The following is a 17352-nucleotide window of genomic DNA, read 5'->3' on the forward strand; positions in this document are numbered from 1 at the left end:
CAAGTCTTTTATTTTTGAAACATCATTCAGCGAGTATAGGACCTTGTACACTGCATCCCTACTTTGGTTCCCTTTGATTATGCTGGACACCAATAGGATAACAAAATCTCGTTTAAACCATTCTCCACTATCTCCTCTTTCAATCATTTTTGTTGGCATGTGTTTTGTGAGTGGTGAACCTTTTGTTATTTCCCACCTTTGCCTCCATTTAGTCAAAAGATCAACATACTCTGCAGGTTCATTTTCTGAAGTAGCTTCAACGACAGGGTCTTGTCCATTGGGGAGCTCCATTGTGCTATACACATCATCAGCAGAAAGCCTCATTTGATCGCCCTGTAAATCCAATGAGCATCTATAGACATCAAACTTCTGGACTAGGTATCTTGTTAACCTATTGTCCCAATAAAAAACTGTCATTGTCAGCATTGATCCAAACCCAATGTCTTGAACTGCTTGTTGCTGTGCAGGGTTTAGGGAAGATAAGAGTTCCCGAAAGTGTTTTGTTGACATCCGGGTTTGCAGGTATTTAAGGTCAGCAATCATTGTCTTCTCTGGAGTTGTTGGATTTTTTTGTTTTTGACTGCTTTGGGACTTTTTGTTTTTCAGCTTTGCGCTTAGCCACAGCTTTACTACCCTTGGTTTTTGGCTGCTCTGGCATTGCAGGGCAGTAATGAAGAAGGCAGCAACAAGACAGAAAAAAACCAAAGAAGTCGATACCCAAACAACAATGCCAGAGCAGCCAAAAACTAAGGGTAGTAAAGCTGTGGCTAAGCGCAAAGTTGAAAAACAAAAAGTCCCAAAGCAGTCAAAAACAAAAAAAATCCAAAACAACTCCAGAGAAGACAATGATTGCTGACCTTAAATACCTGCAAACCCGTCTGTCAACAAAACACTTTCGGGAACTCTTATCTTCCCTAAACCCTGCACAGCAACAAGCAGTTCAAGACATTGGGTTTGGATCAATGCTGACAATGACAGTTTTTTATTGGGACAATAGGTTAACAAGATACCTAGTCCAGAAGTTTGATGTCTATAGATGTTCATTGGATTTACAGGGCGATCAAATGAGGCTTTCTGCTGATGATGTGTATAGCACAATGGAGCTCCCCAATGGACAAGACCCTGTCGTTGAAGCTACTTCAGAAAATGAACCTGCAGAGTATGTTGATCTTTTGACTAAATGGAGGCAAAGGTGGGAAATAACAAAAGGTTCACCACTCACAAAACACATGCCAACAAAAATGATTGAAAGAGGAGATAGTGGAGAATGGTTTAAACGAGATTTTGTTATCCTATTGGTGTCCAGCATAATCAAAGGGAACCAAAGTAGGGATGCAGTGTACAAGGTCCTATACTCGCTGAATGATGTTTCAAAAATAAAAGACTTGAACTGGTGCGAGTACACTTTCAAATCTTTAATTGACTCTGTTGAAGCTTGGAAAAACAAGCCGACTACATTCTTCACTGGCCCTACACTGTTTTTTATGGTAATAATTTAAACCATATATTTATAATATTTCTCTTATTGTCCTATATACTAGAACAATTAAATTTAACTTGTACTAACTAATATTCTTATTGTTTTAAACACAGTTGACATACCTTGACCGTTTAGAATTCAAAGACAGAAAGATACAAAGGACAGCACCTATAATAACAGCGTGGACTGAAGAACAAGTAAAGGAAAGGATAAAGTCAGAGATATTGTATGGACAATTTGGAAGAGGAAAGGTAATCCCGCGATTCGAAAGGAAAGAAGAACAAGTACATGAGAAGATTACTGAGAATGTGCGAGATGAATTGTCTGATGAATCTTTAAGGAAAGTCACTTCTGTCTTGAGGAAGATGGCCGACACAGTGGTTGAGTTTGCTCAAGTTATGGCTGAGATTGGCAACACTCGGACTGGAGGTGAAATAATAAAATCAAATTCTTTAATAATTACAAAATACATTACTCTTTTATTTCTTTATTTTTAAGAAAAAATGAAAAATAAATAAATAAAAAGTAAATATCCATACATTAAATATGAAATTATATATATATATATGACCAAGTGAAAAAAGAAACCTTAGATGAGAAATAAGATGTAATCTTAAGCAAGATCAATGACTCTCATCTCATCATATCTTCGCATATGGACGCACCAACAGTATTTCAACCTAATTCTATATATATATTTGTGTGTCCCATTATCCCAACACTTTATAATGCATTTATACGTATTTAATGATGCATGACCACACAAGAACCAACCCTTTATATATGTGTATGTATTTGTATTACCCCGTATATGTTATTAATGTATTTATTCATTTATCTATTTTTTATTCTAATTCTCATTTATTACCGAACAAAGTAACTTCTACTTAAAACGCATTACAATTATCAGATATTTGATTTGAATTATCATTCTGATACTAATGGTTTAGACTTCCCAGTGCTTGTTTCGGTCAGTTACTTTTCACTCTGTTCATACACTTCTTTCTATCCTCTTCTTGCACTACTCTCTCTGCATAAACCATATATACAGAAGCTCAAACCTGAAACTAAATTAACAAGATCCATACGATTTATATACAGTTCATTATGCTTGGTATAAAACAATTCAAAGAACAATTGTCATTTGAACTGATTCAGTGCCTCCATCCCTTTGAATGGCCATCCACCATATATGGTTCAAGAAATCCAAGGAACTGCAGATTCAGTTAAAATGCTCCCAAATGAAAACTTATTCATCAAAATTCTAAAACATGTATATTTGGCGGAAATAAAATGGGGAATCACGAATTTCTGAACCCAATCGAAACTAGCAGCACACATCATTGTGCACTATTTAGTTGTTCACATAAAACAAAATAAAATTTAAGTTCTAATATTAGCATACCAAAGAATAATATTTACCTTACTTCCATCTTCAGACCACCTCGCCCCATAGCCATCAGCCACACGTATCTCAAAAACAACACCATGTGGTGGAACAACATGTATGTTGAGCCAGCAGCAGTGATTTATTAACCGAGTAATAACATCCAGGGCATGAATATTTTTACTTGCATCTACAGAGTTAAAAGAGAATATTACATGGTCAATCATACTTACGAAATCTGAATATGTCAAGAGCACTGTTTCAGTTCCAAAGCAGAATTTGGTTTATCCCCCATATGTGCTAATTACAAAAGAAATGTGCTTAAAATGATCTCACTGGCCGAAATATGATGAAGAGAACAAAATATTAATTGTAAAATTTCAGAGAGCTCAAAGTTCATAAAATGAAACAAAAAAAAAACATTGAAGCATTTAATGTTAGCATGCAATCACAACTAGCTTGTCAGGTACCATCTATTGTAAATGGGTTGCGCCCGTGCTGGTGCTTTACTGCTTTACTATCATTTTACCTATCAAAGTAGTTTTTTGGGTATCCTTATTACAACAGATGATAGTATATTAACCACATTTGTGGTAAAAGATCCATCTCCATACCTAAAGTCAACCATTCTGTCTGCTTTTTCATCAACATATCACTATTTAGTTCCATAGACAGGTGATGCCAAATAAGTCTCACAAAGGAATATTTTTGTAAAGAACCAAAAGAATAGGAAAGCGATACATTAGCACTTTCTTATGCCAGTTGAGTGTTTTAAGGTGTTGGCAATATGATTAATATAGTTGAATATCACAATACTCCATGGTCATTTAATGTACCTTGAGCAGACTTTGAGCACATTGATCTGACTAGCAAACTTCACATTAAAACATGTCTTCTCAAGATGTCTATATATAGACACGGTTATAACCATCTACTCAGTTCAAGAAATTTCAATCAGTTCTCTTTAGCATAAGGAATGTGTCAAAAAGCTACTAACCATTTCCGGATAAACTTCCCCAATATCTTGAGCTGCTCCTGTTGGCATGCTTGGCTAACGCCCTGGCTCCATCAGTCAATCTAGAGCCTTTAACCTCAAACATTAATGACAAAGAAATAAGCAATCAGAAGCAAAAGATTAATCATTAAATAAGGGAATGCATGAGTTCCCTCACATAGCAAACTTGGAAAACATAGCAGTCTAAAGAAATACATTGTATCATAGCACATTGATATCTAAATGGAAAGTAATACAATGACTCAATTAGGTAAAGGAGGTTTTCTATGTCAATAATTTCCAATGTATAAAGCAAAGAGAATGAAAGAGATTTCAGAAGTCATGAACATACATTTGGATTATGCGGTAATAAAAATGATGATATTAGGGTAGATGTAGGAGGTGGGAGTCCCTCAGGAATCGTTCCAACTGTTTGTGCAAAATTTAGAAGTGCCTGGACACCCCTATAGCCCATACCCTGAATTACAATTGGGAATCAGGTTAGAATGATGTGCAAGTGGAGCTCTAATTTTTGCATAAATAAGAAACAAATGGGAAAAGTACAAGTATTATGCAAACTAAGGAAAATGAATCTTAATGCAAGATCATGCACCCACAAGCATTATATTGGTAAAACCCTATGTGCATTTGGGAATTAATTGCTGCATGCAATTCAGAGTCAAACCACAGCACAGTTACATTGCTAAATGGACAAACCAGTGACCAATGAAGTATAGAAACTTCTTGCAGATAGATGAACACCATGCCTCCAGGCCAGCACATAAAGTCCTGTGCACCATCTAGACTTCCAGGACACAATTCAAATTGAAATTGATCATAAAGCATGTTCCAAAAGGCCAGCCAATGTTTAACTGAATTTTTAGATCCAATTTTGTATTGGTTTTATTTGTTATCCACTCATGTAGGAGAGGTGTTATATGCAAATCAATCTTTGGAATAAAGCAAATATATACAAAAGATACATATGTATACAATCCAGGATACTTGACTCAACAAAGCCTTGATTCATATATATTGGCCTAATTATAAAGATTCATCTCTCTATTCAATTCCTTTAAGAATTTATCTGCCAAAAGACCTAAAGATATAATTCTTAATAGCTTGAATAAACAAGATTATGCAGCAACCTTGAGAAAGAAAATCACAAATTAAGGCTGAAAATGATACGTACTGATATTATGGAGGCCATAGAAAGGTAAGGCTGTAAAACTGGTTTCGTAACACAAATAGCAAGAACACCATTCAATTTTTCCTTCTCTTCAGAGTATAAGTTTCTAAAGACTTTAACACCTGAAAATTGGTCATGTATATAGAATTTCTTTAAGGCTTAAGCACATAACCACCAGTTTCATAATAATAGAGTTAAGCAAGCACTGAAAAGTTAAAACTAGCACAAAGAAATAAAACTGCTATACTAGCTGGCTTCTCTAATTAGGGAATTAATAGTAGTCAATTTTTAGAGATCCAGATAGAATAACTGTTTTACTAATATCAATGGAACAGAACACAGATTGAAAGAGTCTGAATACAGGTCACATTCCTAGGGGAAACTTGTCAAAAACCAAAATAAAACACTTTTATTTGCCTCCCCTTAACCTTCTTCGTAAACTTTTCATCCAATAAAACTTTAGGTGAATTCAACAGGTTCAAAAAACTAATCCACCCTAGATTTCTGACTGAAAATTCCTCTATGGTAAGCTTACAGAAGAAACTGAATAATAATATACAGTACAGGTACAATGGAATACTATGATCCCAAGCTCGCAAAGGTACACAAACCCCCAAAGAACATTCAGTTCATGTATGATGGCATTTATTTTAAGCATCATGAATATTACATTATTACTATACCAAATATCTAGTTCTAGCTCAATGAATACTATTGTGATGAAAATTTAGCTCAAAAAAAGAGCATACACTTTAACCTTGAGCATTGTGTAACAAGGTTAGCAATAGTTCATGAGATAACTTGTGATAGAAGTACCTTCTTACCAATCAAAAATAGTCATAGGATAGCATCAATATTCTCGTTTTGCCCCGTCATTGTTATGCCTTTCAAGTATGAGTAGGGCTAAGTGTTGATTTGGCTACTAATAACAACTATTCATGTTAAGCAACCTAAAATATTTTATAGTTGGTTTTTAAAGATTCATATTAACCAACTGTCCATTAACTCCCAAAAAGGAAATTATTTTATAAAATAAAATAAAATAAATAAAATAAAATAAAAACCCCAAAATAAGAATTCTTTGTCCCCTTACTATATATGAATATCACAATCAAGAGTCATAATCCATTGCAGAAAGATCTTCCTTTCACTCCCAGCTTAATCACTACTACCACCAAAATGCATCATAATATGATTTTGATATGAAAGCAGAGGTTGTTGGTACCTTCGTCAGTGGTTTTCACTCCAGGAAGGACCTTTGAGAGAGACTCCACCTCTAACATCTTACAGAATGAAGAATAATGACAAACTTTCTGCAAAGTAATAAATTGTCAAATACACAAATACACGGAGTAGTAAAGTAGAAATGACCAAGTTGATACACAATATCACCTCAACTTGGAGAACCAGACACTTGTTAAGAAGAATGAAAGCACCAACCGCAATACTGAACACCAAAAAAACACCATCACAAACAGAATGTGGTTGAAATAAAAAAAATAAAAAGCTCATAAGAGATATTAGACTTTGTTATCGTTTCACCCAGCCAAATAGCCAATGCTTTCATAAAAACTTGAAATTAAAAAAAAAATAAAAAAAGAGACTTTTCTGAAAAGCCTCAATTTTGAGTTTTTTTATAAGGCTTTTTTCCTCATATCTGGCCTGACAAACATATTTATATTTTTATTGATTCATTGTTCAACTCAGCTTCCACATTTTGAAGTATACAAGCTCCAAATATAACCTAGGCCTAAGTGGCAAAACAAGGACTTTATAAATAAAATCAGGGGTCTTAAATACAAAATGGGCATTTTGATATAAAGAGAGAACTGCCATAAGTACTATTCAAAGAATGCAATACTGTTGATTAAAACTATTCCTGTGTGACCTGAATCAGTACTAGGAATTGGGATTTTCTTGCCTAATTGCCTGCTAGAGTTTTCAAGATCTGTCTTCTGCTTTAATTACATTTCTTGTCTCATCTAGTGTAGAGTATGCAGCAAAATATTTAAAAATGAATAAAGAATGAAAAAGGACCAGCAGAGCAGGAAATAACAAGCCTCCAAGTGTTTTCTAAATTTTACTTCAAGAGGCTTACTTCTTGAAATTAAGGAGTAGAAATTGTAGATTTGTCGCCACTCGCCAGGCTTGCTTTTCCATAATTTCTGAAATAAAGTCCAAACCTAACCACAGCTTGAAATTTTCTGTTTTTTTCATTGTATTCATCTGTTCTTTATTTAGGTTTTTGGGTTCATTCAGGCTATATAATGCTAAAAGCTGTATTTGATTGCCAGCAAACATTAGTTACTCAATAAACCAGGTCTATGGGTTTTCCAGATTTTGTCTTCCTAAGGCATTCAACAAGGGTATCATTCCCTTATATTGCTCAATATTTTGCCTCTTTGACATGTCATGTCTATGACTGCACTCTACTACTTCATGTTTCATACAAGATCAAGCAAGTACAATGTAAGACATCATTTTCTGTATACATATTACACAAAATACAAGAGCGGAGGTCATATTTAGCCAAGTGTAGGATGTAGTTGGACAGATTATGCTTCCTAACACACATTCAAGTATTCAACCAGAACAGTATTTACCTGGTAGCTCTAGCTTATCTACCGTTGTTTAGAATTGTAAAGGTATCCTCTAATTCCATAAGAATTTTGGTTCATTAACACTTTAGGTCATGTGGAAAACAACAAAAAATATGTTAAAGCTAACAGTATGAAGATTTGCATGAAACTTTGCACATCTTTTAACCATCACTTAAGCAAAATAAATGCAAGATAGTCGATATTTGATTTATATGGTAAAGACAAGCATCAAGTTTGAAGTTGTAAGCCAGGTTAGATGTATGATCAGCCTCAATACTTCTAGTGTTATCCATAGCAATATTCAACTAGAAAACCAGGTTCCAGCAATTGATAGTTACTCTCTATGTAATTGATGTTCACAATTCTCAGTCCAATAGTTTTACCAGAGGCCATGGTTTGCACCATGTCCATGACATTCAGGTGACATCGTAACATTCTAATGATGTTCAAATGATATCACAATGATGTCCAAATGATAAAGTCTAGTTAGATTCCATTGCAACAATGTCTAGATTATAATCTAAACATCATTGTACTACAATATGCACATTAGTGTATTATGATCCAAAGATACCTATTCTACCTAATAATAAGTTGCCACCTCCGTTAACAGATTCAACAAGGGCATACTGAATGTAACCAATAGTTATATGCATTCTGACAACCAAGATCTAGTACTTGGTGATTAAACTATATTTATGCAATGTACACTATAGTCCGTTCATACAAGAGATCTCAATAGGATCATACTTCTTGTGGTCACCAACAGCACACCTCCCTTCAATTGTTTTTTCTCCATCTGCAGATAAGTTTGAACGTTTAGAAAATATAAGCCTTAATGTAAAAGGAGAAAATACATGAGTAGAACTGTAGAAGTGGTAGTAGAATTTTTTTTATTTTATTATATTATTATAATTATAATTATAATTATAATAATAGATATAAAAGCATAGTTACTTTTCAGTTGAGAGAAGAAAGGCTCCTGAACATGAAGATCAAAATCACAGGTATCCAGCAACTGCGAGAAAGCAGAGTAAATTAGTCAGAACTGGTTTACTTTCAAGGCATACATTAATGTCAATGCCATATGGGGTCCCCTCGGAGTATAGTGATTTTACCATGTTTAGTCATAAATTTTCAAATTGACCACGGGTGCTCTTTCGACTTTCAAATTGTTACCATATCCAAGTTAACCAACCATAGTCCTTTTAACTTTCACAATTTAGAAAAGTCGCCGTCCTCCGGGAAGGTCTATGGTTAAAATTTAATAGTTGAAGAACCATCCAATTACATTGGACCCAGGTGGTAACAATTTGAAAGTTGAAAATAATGAGTGATCAATTTCAAAAGTTTAGGATTAAACATGAAAAAATCATTATATTCTCAGATGGCCAGATGGCATTAACTCAAAAGAATTCCATAATCATGCTTACATTCTGCAACTGGGAACCTTTTTCCCTTACAAGATTATTACATTCCTCTTCCATTTGGTGCGTAAAATCGGCTTCACGCATTACTGGAAGTCTATTGCATGACCTAGAGATGGTTCCAGATTGAATAGACTGGTGCAAGGACGCAGCTAGATGCTTGTATAGAGGATAACATGGGACTCCTTCAGAGATATCTTAAGATAACAAAAGAGAAGAACAATACTAACGGAATGTGAACATTTTCAATTTGAAATCTCTGGAAAGTATCAAGAAGAACACAAATTGCAGAATATTTACCGGTGGAAATGGGTAAGGTATTGGAAGGGTCGTGTTTGAGTAGGTTGGCGCAATAGTCTTTGGAGAGACCCATGTCGACCTCGGAAATGCCGTCGACGGAGGATTTGAGAGTGAACCTCAGGAGCTCTTCTATGCAGCTCCGTAGTTCGGCAGGGGACCTCCTTTGTGGCGGAACCTCCATCACTCTCGGCCGCCTTTGAACTCTCGTTCAAGTCGCTCCCCGTCTTCTTTATACTCTGGAGATTGTGACTTTGCCTTGAGTAATTAGCTATTGAGTTATTGTCTTATTATATATAGAGTTATTCTTTTGATATTGAGTTCTATGGTAGAGTCTTTGGGTTATATCCTGTTTAGCTTAGCTTATGGTTGCTGAGTCTCTTGGTATTTGATAAATGATGGTTTCGTTGACATATATTTTATATGCGTGGCGTAAAACATATTTTCACTATAAAGTATATTATTGTACCTTTACCAGTGAGAATAGAGTTTTACTTAGCGTTCTTTACTAATTATTCTAAATGTTTTTCAGGTATAGAGTACGACAAGCTCATGAGCGTGCTAGTGCATTTAATCCTGCCCTCTTTTATTATTAGCTATGTTTATGTTGCTTTAGACTGAGGGCCTGTGTGTCTTAGATTGTGATTTTCTATTGTAATAATGGAATGATGTATGGATTTTATGGATTACCTTAGCATCTAGGTTGTGTTGGGCTTAGATGTGGCATAACACTCCGTTTATGTTAGTTTTGCTTCCGCAATCTTTTTCTAGTGATTGAGATAATTATAGCTATTTTCCTATCCCTATTGCCCTTATCTCAGTCTAGAACCAGGGGTGTTACATAGAAGCTAGGCGAAAATGCCATTTCTTTAGCCTTTGGGTTCGAGGCTAAAGTCCCGAACAAAGTACAGGTGCCCAGTCGAAGAATAATATTGTATAACGATGAAAGCAACGAGGAAAGCTTGTAGATTGAGAAGAATTTATTAGAAGAAAGGCGCGATGCCGCGTACGCAAGAATGGTCGAGTACCAGCAGGTGGTCAAGTGGTATCAGGATAAGCGGGCAAAGGTCAAACACTTTTAAGTGGGCGACTTAATCCTGAGGAATCGGGAAGCCAGTCGACACACTAATGGGGGGGAGGGAGGAAGTTGTCCATAAAATGGGAAGGACCTTACAAGATCTCGGAATGGTCTACCCGGGCGCATACCGATTAGAAACCATGGAAGGCAGGCAACCAATCAGGAGCTGACCAGTCGCGCTTCCTTGCGAAGTGGGTCGACAACTAGCCTTTTCAGCCCTTAGAAGGAAAAGACGGAATCAGGAGAGTAGGTGAAGAAGAGGCAAATGATAGTTTATTCATATCATACAAGGCGAAAAGCTACAACAGATCACGCCTTTTTTACTCTTTAGGAGGGCGAGGGTCACACTTGCAGGGCCTGATCAGGTCCACAACATCTGGGGAAGAAACTGGAGAGTCTGGTGGCATGACGACGCGCATCTCTTACCAGAAAGGCTGAAAGGCCGGCAAAGCGCCACTCAACGAGTTTTGATCGAAGATTCCTTGAGGTTCTGTCAGAAAAGCCACGTAGTCAGGATCTGCTAGCTGATCTGCTTCCCTCACAAGAGGTGCTTCAAGCCGTTCATCGTCGTCGGAAGGGATGTCTAAGGGATCATTAGGGAAGTCGCCCAACAAATGACCACCATGAGTGGCCCATTGTGATCTCAGCTTCTCGAGTTGAGCCCGCTCGGCCAGATGACTTGAAGACTGCCTGTCAGAGCCTTCGCCGCGCTCTTTTGTGCTCTTCTTTGGCCCCATGATCAATAAAACAAAGGCTTAGGAAATTTCAAGGAAGATGGTCGTATCTATTGGCCAGAAAATGGACTTGGGATAAATAAAAAAACTTATGCCTAAAGTCACGCGCACTGTGCACGAATGACCACGGAAATACAACTCGTAGCCTGTTAGTCACTCAGAAAGGAGGAAAGCGCCACAAGGGTCAGATCGACAACCGTCCATTAATGTAGGATTGATTTGGGAATGGCCCAAGATAAAGCCAGGTCGACTAAGCAGCTGGACAGTTTGGATAAGTGTAAAAGATACTTAGCACAAAGGTAAGCATGCAAACAAAATAAAAGGCAATTGGAAGGGCAAAAGAAATGGTACTTTAAGGCAAAAAAAAGGCCTTAGCAGAGGCATAATGTTTTACAAAAGAGGGCGAAGAAAAAAATAAAGCTACTAAGTTATCCTAGCTGGCTAATTGACCAGCAGTCCCCTCCGATGGTCTAGAGGCGAGATCAGCCAGGATAGTAGCGGCAGCAGTCGAGCAGCGTCTCACCAGGCCGCCGAATATATCTCCATCCTCTTCCAGGTCAAGAAGCCCGACTGTAGAGCTCCCAGCCAAAGCTTGTTGATTGGCGGCCAAGTCTAAGTACTCGGTATCCAAAGGAATTTTCGGATCGCCATCTCGTCCCGCAGCCTGATGGTCAAGGGCTGCGTCTCATGGTCAAGTGCGGGGGTAGCTGAGTGCTATTGTACCTCCTCCAGGGCGGTTGGGAGCCCATAATTCTCTATATTAAAGCTTGTAGCGACGGGCTAGGGCCGTGTAGATCATCTTCTGCATATCCACCAGGCCAAGATGATAATCATCGCTGCCCATCTCGGCTGAGAACTTCAGTTCCTCAAGGATAGCCAGCCAGTCGTTCGTTATTCGCTCCGCTCGCTCTCAAGCATACTGCTCGGCATCCCTTCAGAACTCCTCTGACTCCTTGTAGGCAGTCAATGCAACTAAGCGGGTGGTCTGAAGGTCCAGCGCCAACTGTTCATTGCGCCGCTGCTTGGCTTCCAGTGCGGAGTTGGCGGTAGCAAGCTTGAAATTCATCTCCTCCACCTGCTTATCATAATCAGCCCGAGTAGCATGAAGGATTTCCAACTCAAAAAGGATGCCCTTCTGGTGCTGGCGAAGTGCGAGTTGGGACATCAGAGACTGTAGGCAAAGAAAGATTAAAATCAGAAAAGTGGCTAAGTACGGAAAAGAAAGAAGACTGCCCTGAAGAAGCCGGTACCTGGTAAGTGCGATGAGCGGCCTCGAGTAGAAGGTCCTTAGCGTCTAACCCCTCAATAGAGTCTAGGTCGCGAGGAAAGACGACCTTGTCTAGCCATTCACACATGGGATACTTCCCCTTGTGGATGGCTTCGTTCTCGTTGGCCTCTGGCCAACCAGTATCGTCTTGGCAGCCGGAGGCTTGACTACCATCTCACTAGGGCGTTTTCTCCTCGACCAACGAGCAGGAGGCGCAGTTGGGGAGGCTGACTCTCTCCGCCTAGTAGATGCGACAGCCCGGGTGGTAGTAGTTGGAGACCCACCAATGACCAGTGGGACTAGGCTGCGTACACTTGGGGTGGTATGGAACTAGTATTTGCCATGCCTTTACCCTTCTCAATAGCAGTCAAGCGGGCTAGTTGCACACGAAGATGTGTCTTGCGATCAATCATGACAGTAGAGGGAGGCGATTGATTGCCCTCTGAGGAAACAACGATAGCTTCTTCGGCGGTGGCCACCGTAGTGTGCAGTGAGAGAGTGGGCTATGGGCAATCAATTTGTTGTGCTCACCCTCCTCTTCTGAATCGCTAGATGACTATTCAGTGTCGTTGTTGCCTAAAAGGAAGAATGTGAAAAGTGTGAACAATATGAGCAATGTGCATGCAGTCAGGGAAAAAAGGAAAAACATTAACAAATCTGTGTTGGTCGCGCCTGCAGGTAGTAAACCACCTTTTGCATGGCACTCAGGTGAGACCAGCGACGAGATGAGATGAGTTCTCCCTCGACCAAGGTCCTGACCAGTTGCACGAGGTCAGGAGGGCATGGTGGCCTTTTATCAAGGCGATAGTAGGCGGCCGCCCAAGTAAGAGGGCAGTCAAAGGCTGGGTGCGGGGCAACTGGCTTGACAAAAAAGAACTCCTCCTTCCAACCATTTTGGGAAGATTCAACCTTATCAAAAAATTTGCGACCATCCCGAGCACGAATCTGTACATGCCTAGGGGCCACAGTACCAACCGCGGCCAGTCGGAAAAGCTGGTGGAAGAGGGTCAGAGAAGCCTCCCTCTTGAGGCGATGAAGAACGGCAAAGAAATTGACCAGGAGACAATAGTTAAGAAGAGTACGAGTTGGGCAGAAGCTGTCTAGGCACCAACTCGTAATAGTTAATTAAGAAGAGTGTTAAGAAAGGGGAAAATGGGGACTCGAAAGTCGAAGCGAACGGACTAGTAGTGAATACGAGTTGGGCACAAGCTGTCTAGGCACCAACTCGTAATAGTTAATTAAGAAGAGTGTTAAGAAAGGGGAAAATGGGGACTCGAAAGTCGCAGCGAACGGACTAGTAGTGAATACCAACGGAACAATGACGGTTGCAGTACTAGTCAGCGCAGCGTGCGTGTTCAAAGGAAGTAAGGATATTGTGTAAGGATATTGTGTGGCTCAGTTACAATATCACCTGCACTGAGGATCGAACCCACCCCTTTTCATATAAGAGTGCAACCGGGTGTGCCACTAGACCACAAGGTATTGGCTAATAATATAATTTAATATAATTGCCTTATAATACAAAAATTTGATAATAAATACCAAACTTTTAAAATTTAAATATAACTATTACAAAATACAAATATTTAGATTTTCACTAATATATTAATTTTTCTCTATTTTGTTTTTACCAAAATTTTAATAACTTAACTAAATTTGAATCAATTAACCTCTATGCTAACAAAGTCCCGTAATTGAACTTTAAACCCTTAGTCTTCTTTTTTTTTTTTTTTTTTTTAGTTTGATAATAGATTTTCTCAAGCACACTAGAACCCAACATATCAAGACTAATCTTATTTATATCAAGCAAAATTTTAAGGGTAACAAATCACTGAAGTTTTAAAGGAGATTTCTAATTAAAATAAAAAGATTCATACTTATCATTTGATCAACACCTATCATTTGATCAACACCCATAGGTAAACCTTGATTTTTTTGATTAAAGGCAAGATCTGTCATAAAAGATCAAACTCCAGATCTTTATTGATAAGAGGTCCAAACCTCATGGCCCTAACTAATTATACAAGCTATGTATTGACAGTTGTTTCATATGTATATATACACACGCATACTGGATGTGAACGACCGGGCGCCTTAATTAATTTATACAATGGCCAGCAAGGCTTTAGTAGAAAAGAAATGAAACATACATAAAAGTTACCTTCAAAAACCAAACTTCTAACTCTATTATAATATTTAACTCAAGAAAAAATTTGACCGTACCTTACTCAACTTTAAGTTAGATACTGGTTCAAATACAAAGTTTTAAATATATATATATATATATCAACAATAGTTTTAAAATGTAATATATTAAAATGTCAATTTTATATATAACTAAAAATTTTAAATTAAAATCTCTAAAAAAGCATCGCCGCGCCGTTGTATAATTAAAACCATTCCAAAGATGATATGATCAAGTTGGTGGATCATTATTTTCATACTCAAAAGTTACGAATTGAATTTGATTTTTGTCAACAATCTCTTGGTCGACCCCTTCACATGGAGTCTTTCTTTCCTGGCCAAGGACAACCAACCTAAGTTGCTTATATCTGACCAATTCAAATCAAGAAAGCCAATAGATCAGAAAGGGAGACGAACTTAGAACTTTGTGATTACTAAGGCAATTGTCGGAATAACTCGGCTAGGGTTAACATACTATGATTGATACAAAAAAAAAAGTTACAATATACGTAGTATATCTTTTCATTTTCTATTTAATAAAATTAAAACATATGATGAATAGAATAATACTATTTTTCCCTCTTAATTTCCCCTCATAGCATATACTTTCTAATATGGTAATGATTTTTTTTTTATTTATTGGTTGCCTTAAATTGATCGACATCACTCATACTTTTTTTAAAAAAAATGTACGTACTTATTAATTAATAAAAAAAACCAATTAAATATTATCATATAAAATGTGAAAATTAGGAGATAAAATTGTAGTGTAGCATTACTTCGGTGAAAATTATACTACATGAGAATAAACTCATCATTGCATTGTCGCCATTGTGTACTAAAATATATACCATTTAGCTAGAATGCCCATTTTATCGAACCAAGTAAACTCCCCTACAGAATACAAGATCCATTGATGACGCCGCCATGCATGCACGTAATAACACAAATTTTTATACACAGAGGACAAATAATAATAGGTCCAAAAAAAGAAAAAAGCAAAATAAAGAATCAATAATTAAGAACAAGTAATTGCATGGCACTTTGTGAGTCAATTGTTAGATCATGGACCATCATCCATCATCCACCTTATATTGTGATCGATGTTTGGTATAAAAATTATATCTTTGCAGCTATCATATTATGTGTTTTCGATCAGTTACAGAATAATAAATTATATGTCTGTAAATAAATTTAAAAAAAAACATAATTTATTAGCTACAAAAACATAATATGTTAATTACAAGCATATAATATTTTAACTACAGACACATAATATATTAATAGCATATTATGTGCCTGCAGTTAACATATTATGTGCCTTCAATTATTTAAAGCACATAATCTGTTAACGGCAGACACATAATATATTAACTGTATGTAGACACATAATATAAACGTCATTTTGGATCAGGGTACGCAATACAAGGTGGACTTGTAGACCCTGGCCTATGGTATAATTTGTCTTTTGTCAATCATTATACCATGAATGATGGTCCACCTTACAAGGTGTATCAGATCACTTACATAAAATTCATTTTCAATATACTGAAGGTTCAATTTTAGTGCATTGAATGTTCATTTTTAAGGTGTATCTTTAATGTATTGGAAGATCATTTTTTGGTAGATTATAAACAAAATAAAATTTTAGTATATTAAAAATAAATGTTCAATATATTAAAAATGAACATTTATCAAAGGTTCATATAGTAATGTGGACCATGGTCATAATATAGTTTGCCTCTAATAATGACTTCTTAATTCTAAATTAACAAAGTAATTCATAGCAACAACAATAAGTAGTGGGAGCAAACCAAATAGATATGGAGTGAGTAAATGTCAAGCTTCTGTTAGTCAGTTGAGTAACCATAATTTACCCATCCACAAACTATCAGGCTAGGGTGTGGGGTGTCTAGGGTGGGCAATTTCACCTTTTTATTACAAGAAAAACATTTAGATATGGAGTACATTATAGCAAGACAAATTGATTCTTAAAGCTTGGAACTTCTTAGGAAATTCTCAAAAAACGACAGTTTATGACTTTTGTGAAGGCTAAATGAATCACAACTAAAACTGCGAACATTTGAGTGCTTAAAACTCAAATTATTTGATCTGGAAATATACTCAAGTATTTCATTTGAAGGGTGGCCTAAACAATGTAAAGGTAGTTGACTCAACGGTGTGTCCTTGGGATGATAAGAAGAAAGAAGAAAAGTCACGCTAAACCAAAACGCGTGGAGTGGTCCATGTCATACTTTCACTTACATTTTTGATTGGGTCGTTTGGGCCGATTTTAAGGCGGGCTTGTGCACATCATTCCCACTAGTCGGCTCGACTTGGTAGGCCTTTGAGGATTGGATGGTTGAATCAAAATTCTTTGCTTGCTTTATTTTTTTGTGAGAGAGATGTCCCCTTTTATGAGTACTCTTGACCTTGTGGGGTTTTTGTGTCCATAAACATTTCTTGATTTGAGGTTTGGTGCCTATTGTTTGCCATATTTATTTGATAAAATGAGGGATATCACCCACTTGACTCTTGTGCATGATTTTATTGTTTTAGCATTTGAGGTTTTGAGCTTCTTGAAGACATCTTTTGCCATCATTGTTCTTGATTGGATTGACGGCTTGCTTGGGGACAAACAAGTTTAAAGTATGGAAACTTTGATAAGTGCCAGAGATGTTATATTTTGTAGGGTATTGCGGGGGGGGGGGGGGG

At 37.1% G+C, this 17352-nt stretch overlaps 1 protein-coding gene across 1 annotated transcript; it reads right to left on the minus strand.

Annotated features, from left to right (window-relative positions):
* Positions 1-2383: 2383 nt before the first annotated feature.
* LOC116027750 lies at positions 2384-9616 on the minus strand. Its single transcript, XM_031269489.1, has 11 exons — positions 9378-9616; positions 9084-9274; positions 8608-8668; positions 8401-8449; positions 6443-6497; positions 6276-6363; positions 5054-5172; positions 4214-4339; positions 3865-3958; positions 2903-3057; positions 2384-2694 (listed from the first exon to the last, which is right to left on the minus strand). Exons 1-11 carry the CDS (start codon positions 9556-9558, stop codon positions 2635-2637), a joined length of 1179 nt encoding a protein of 392 aa, XP_031125349.1. The 5' UTR covers positions 9559-9616; the 3' UTR covers positions 2384-2634.
* Between the last annotated feature and the right edge of the window lie 7736 nt (positions 9617-17352).

Source organism: Ipomoea triloba, chromosome 8, assembly GCF_003576645.1.
Source record: "Ipomoea triloba cultivar NCNSP0323 chromosome 8, ASM357664v1".
Classification (NCBI taxonomy): Eukaryota; Viridiplantae; Streptophyta; class Magnoliopsida; order Solanales; family Convolvulaceae; genus Ipomoea; species Ipomoea triloba.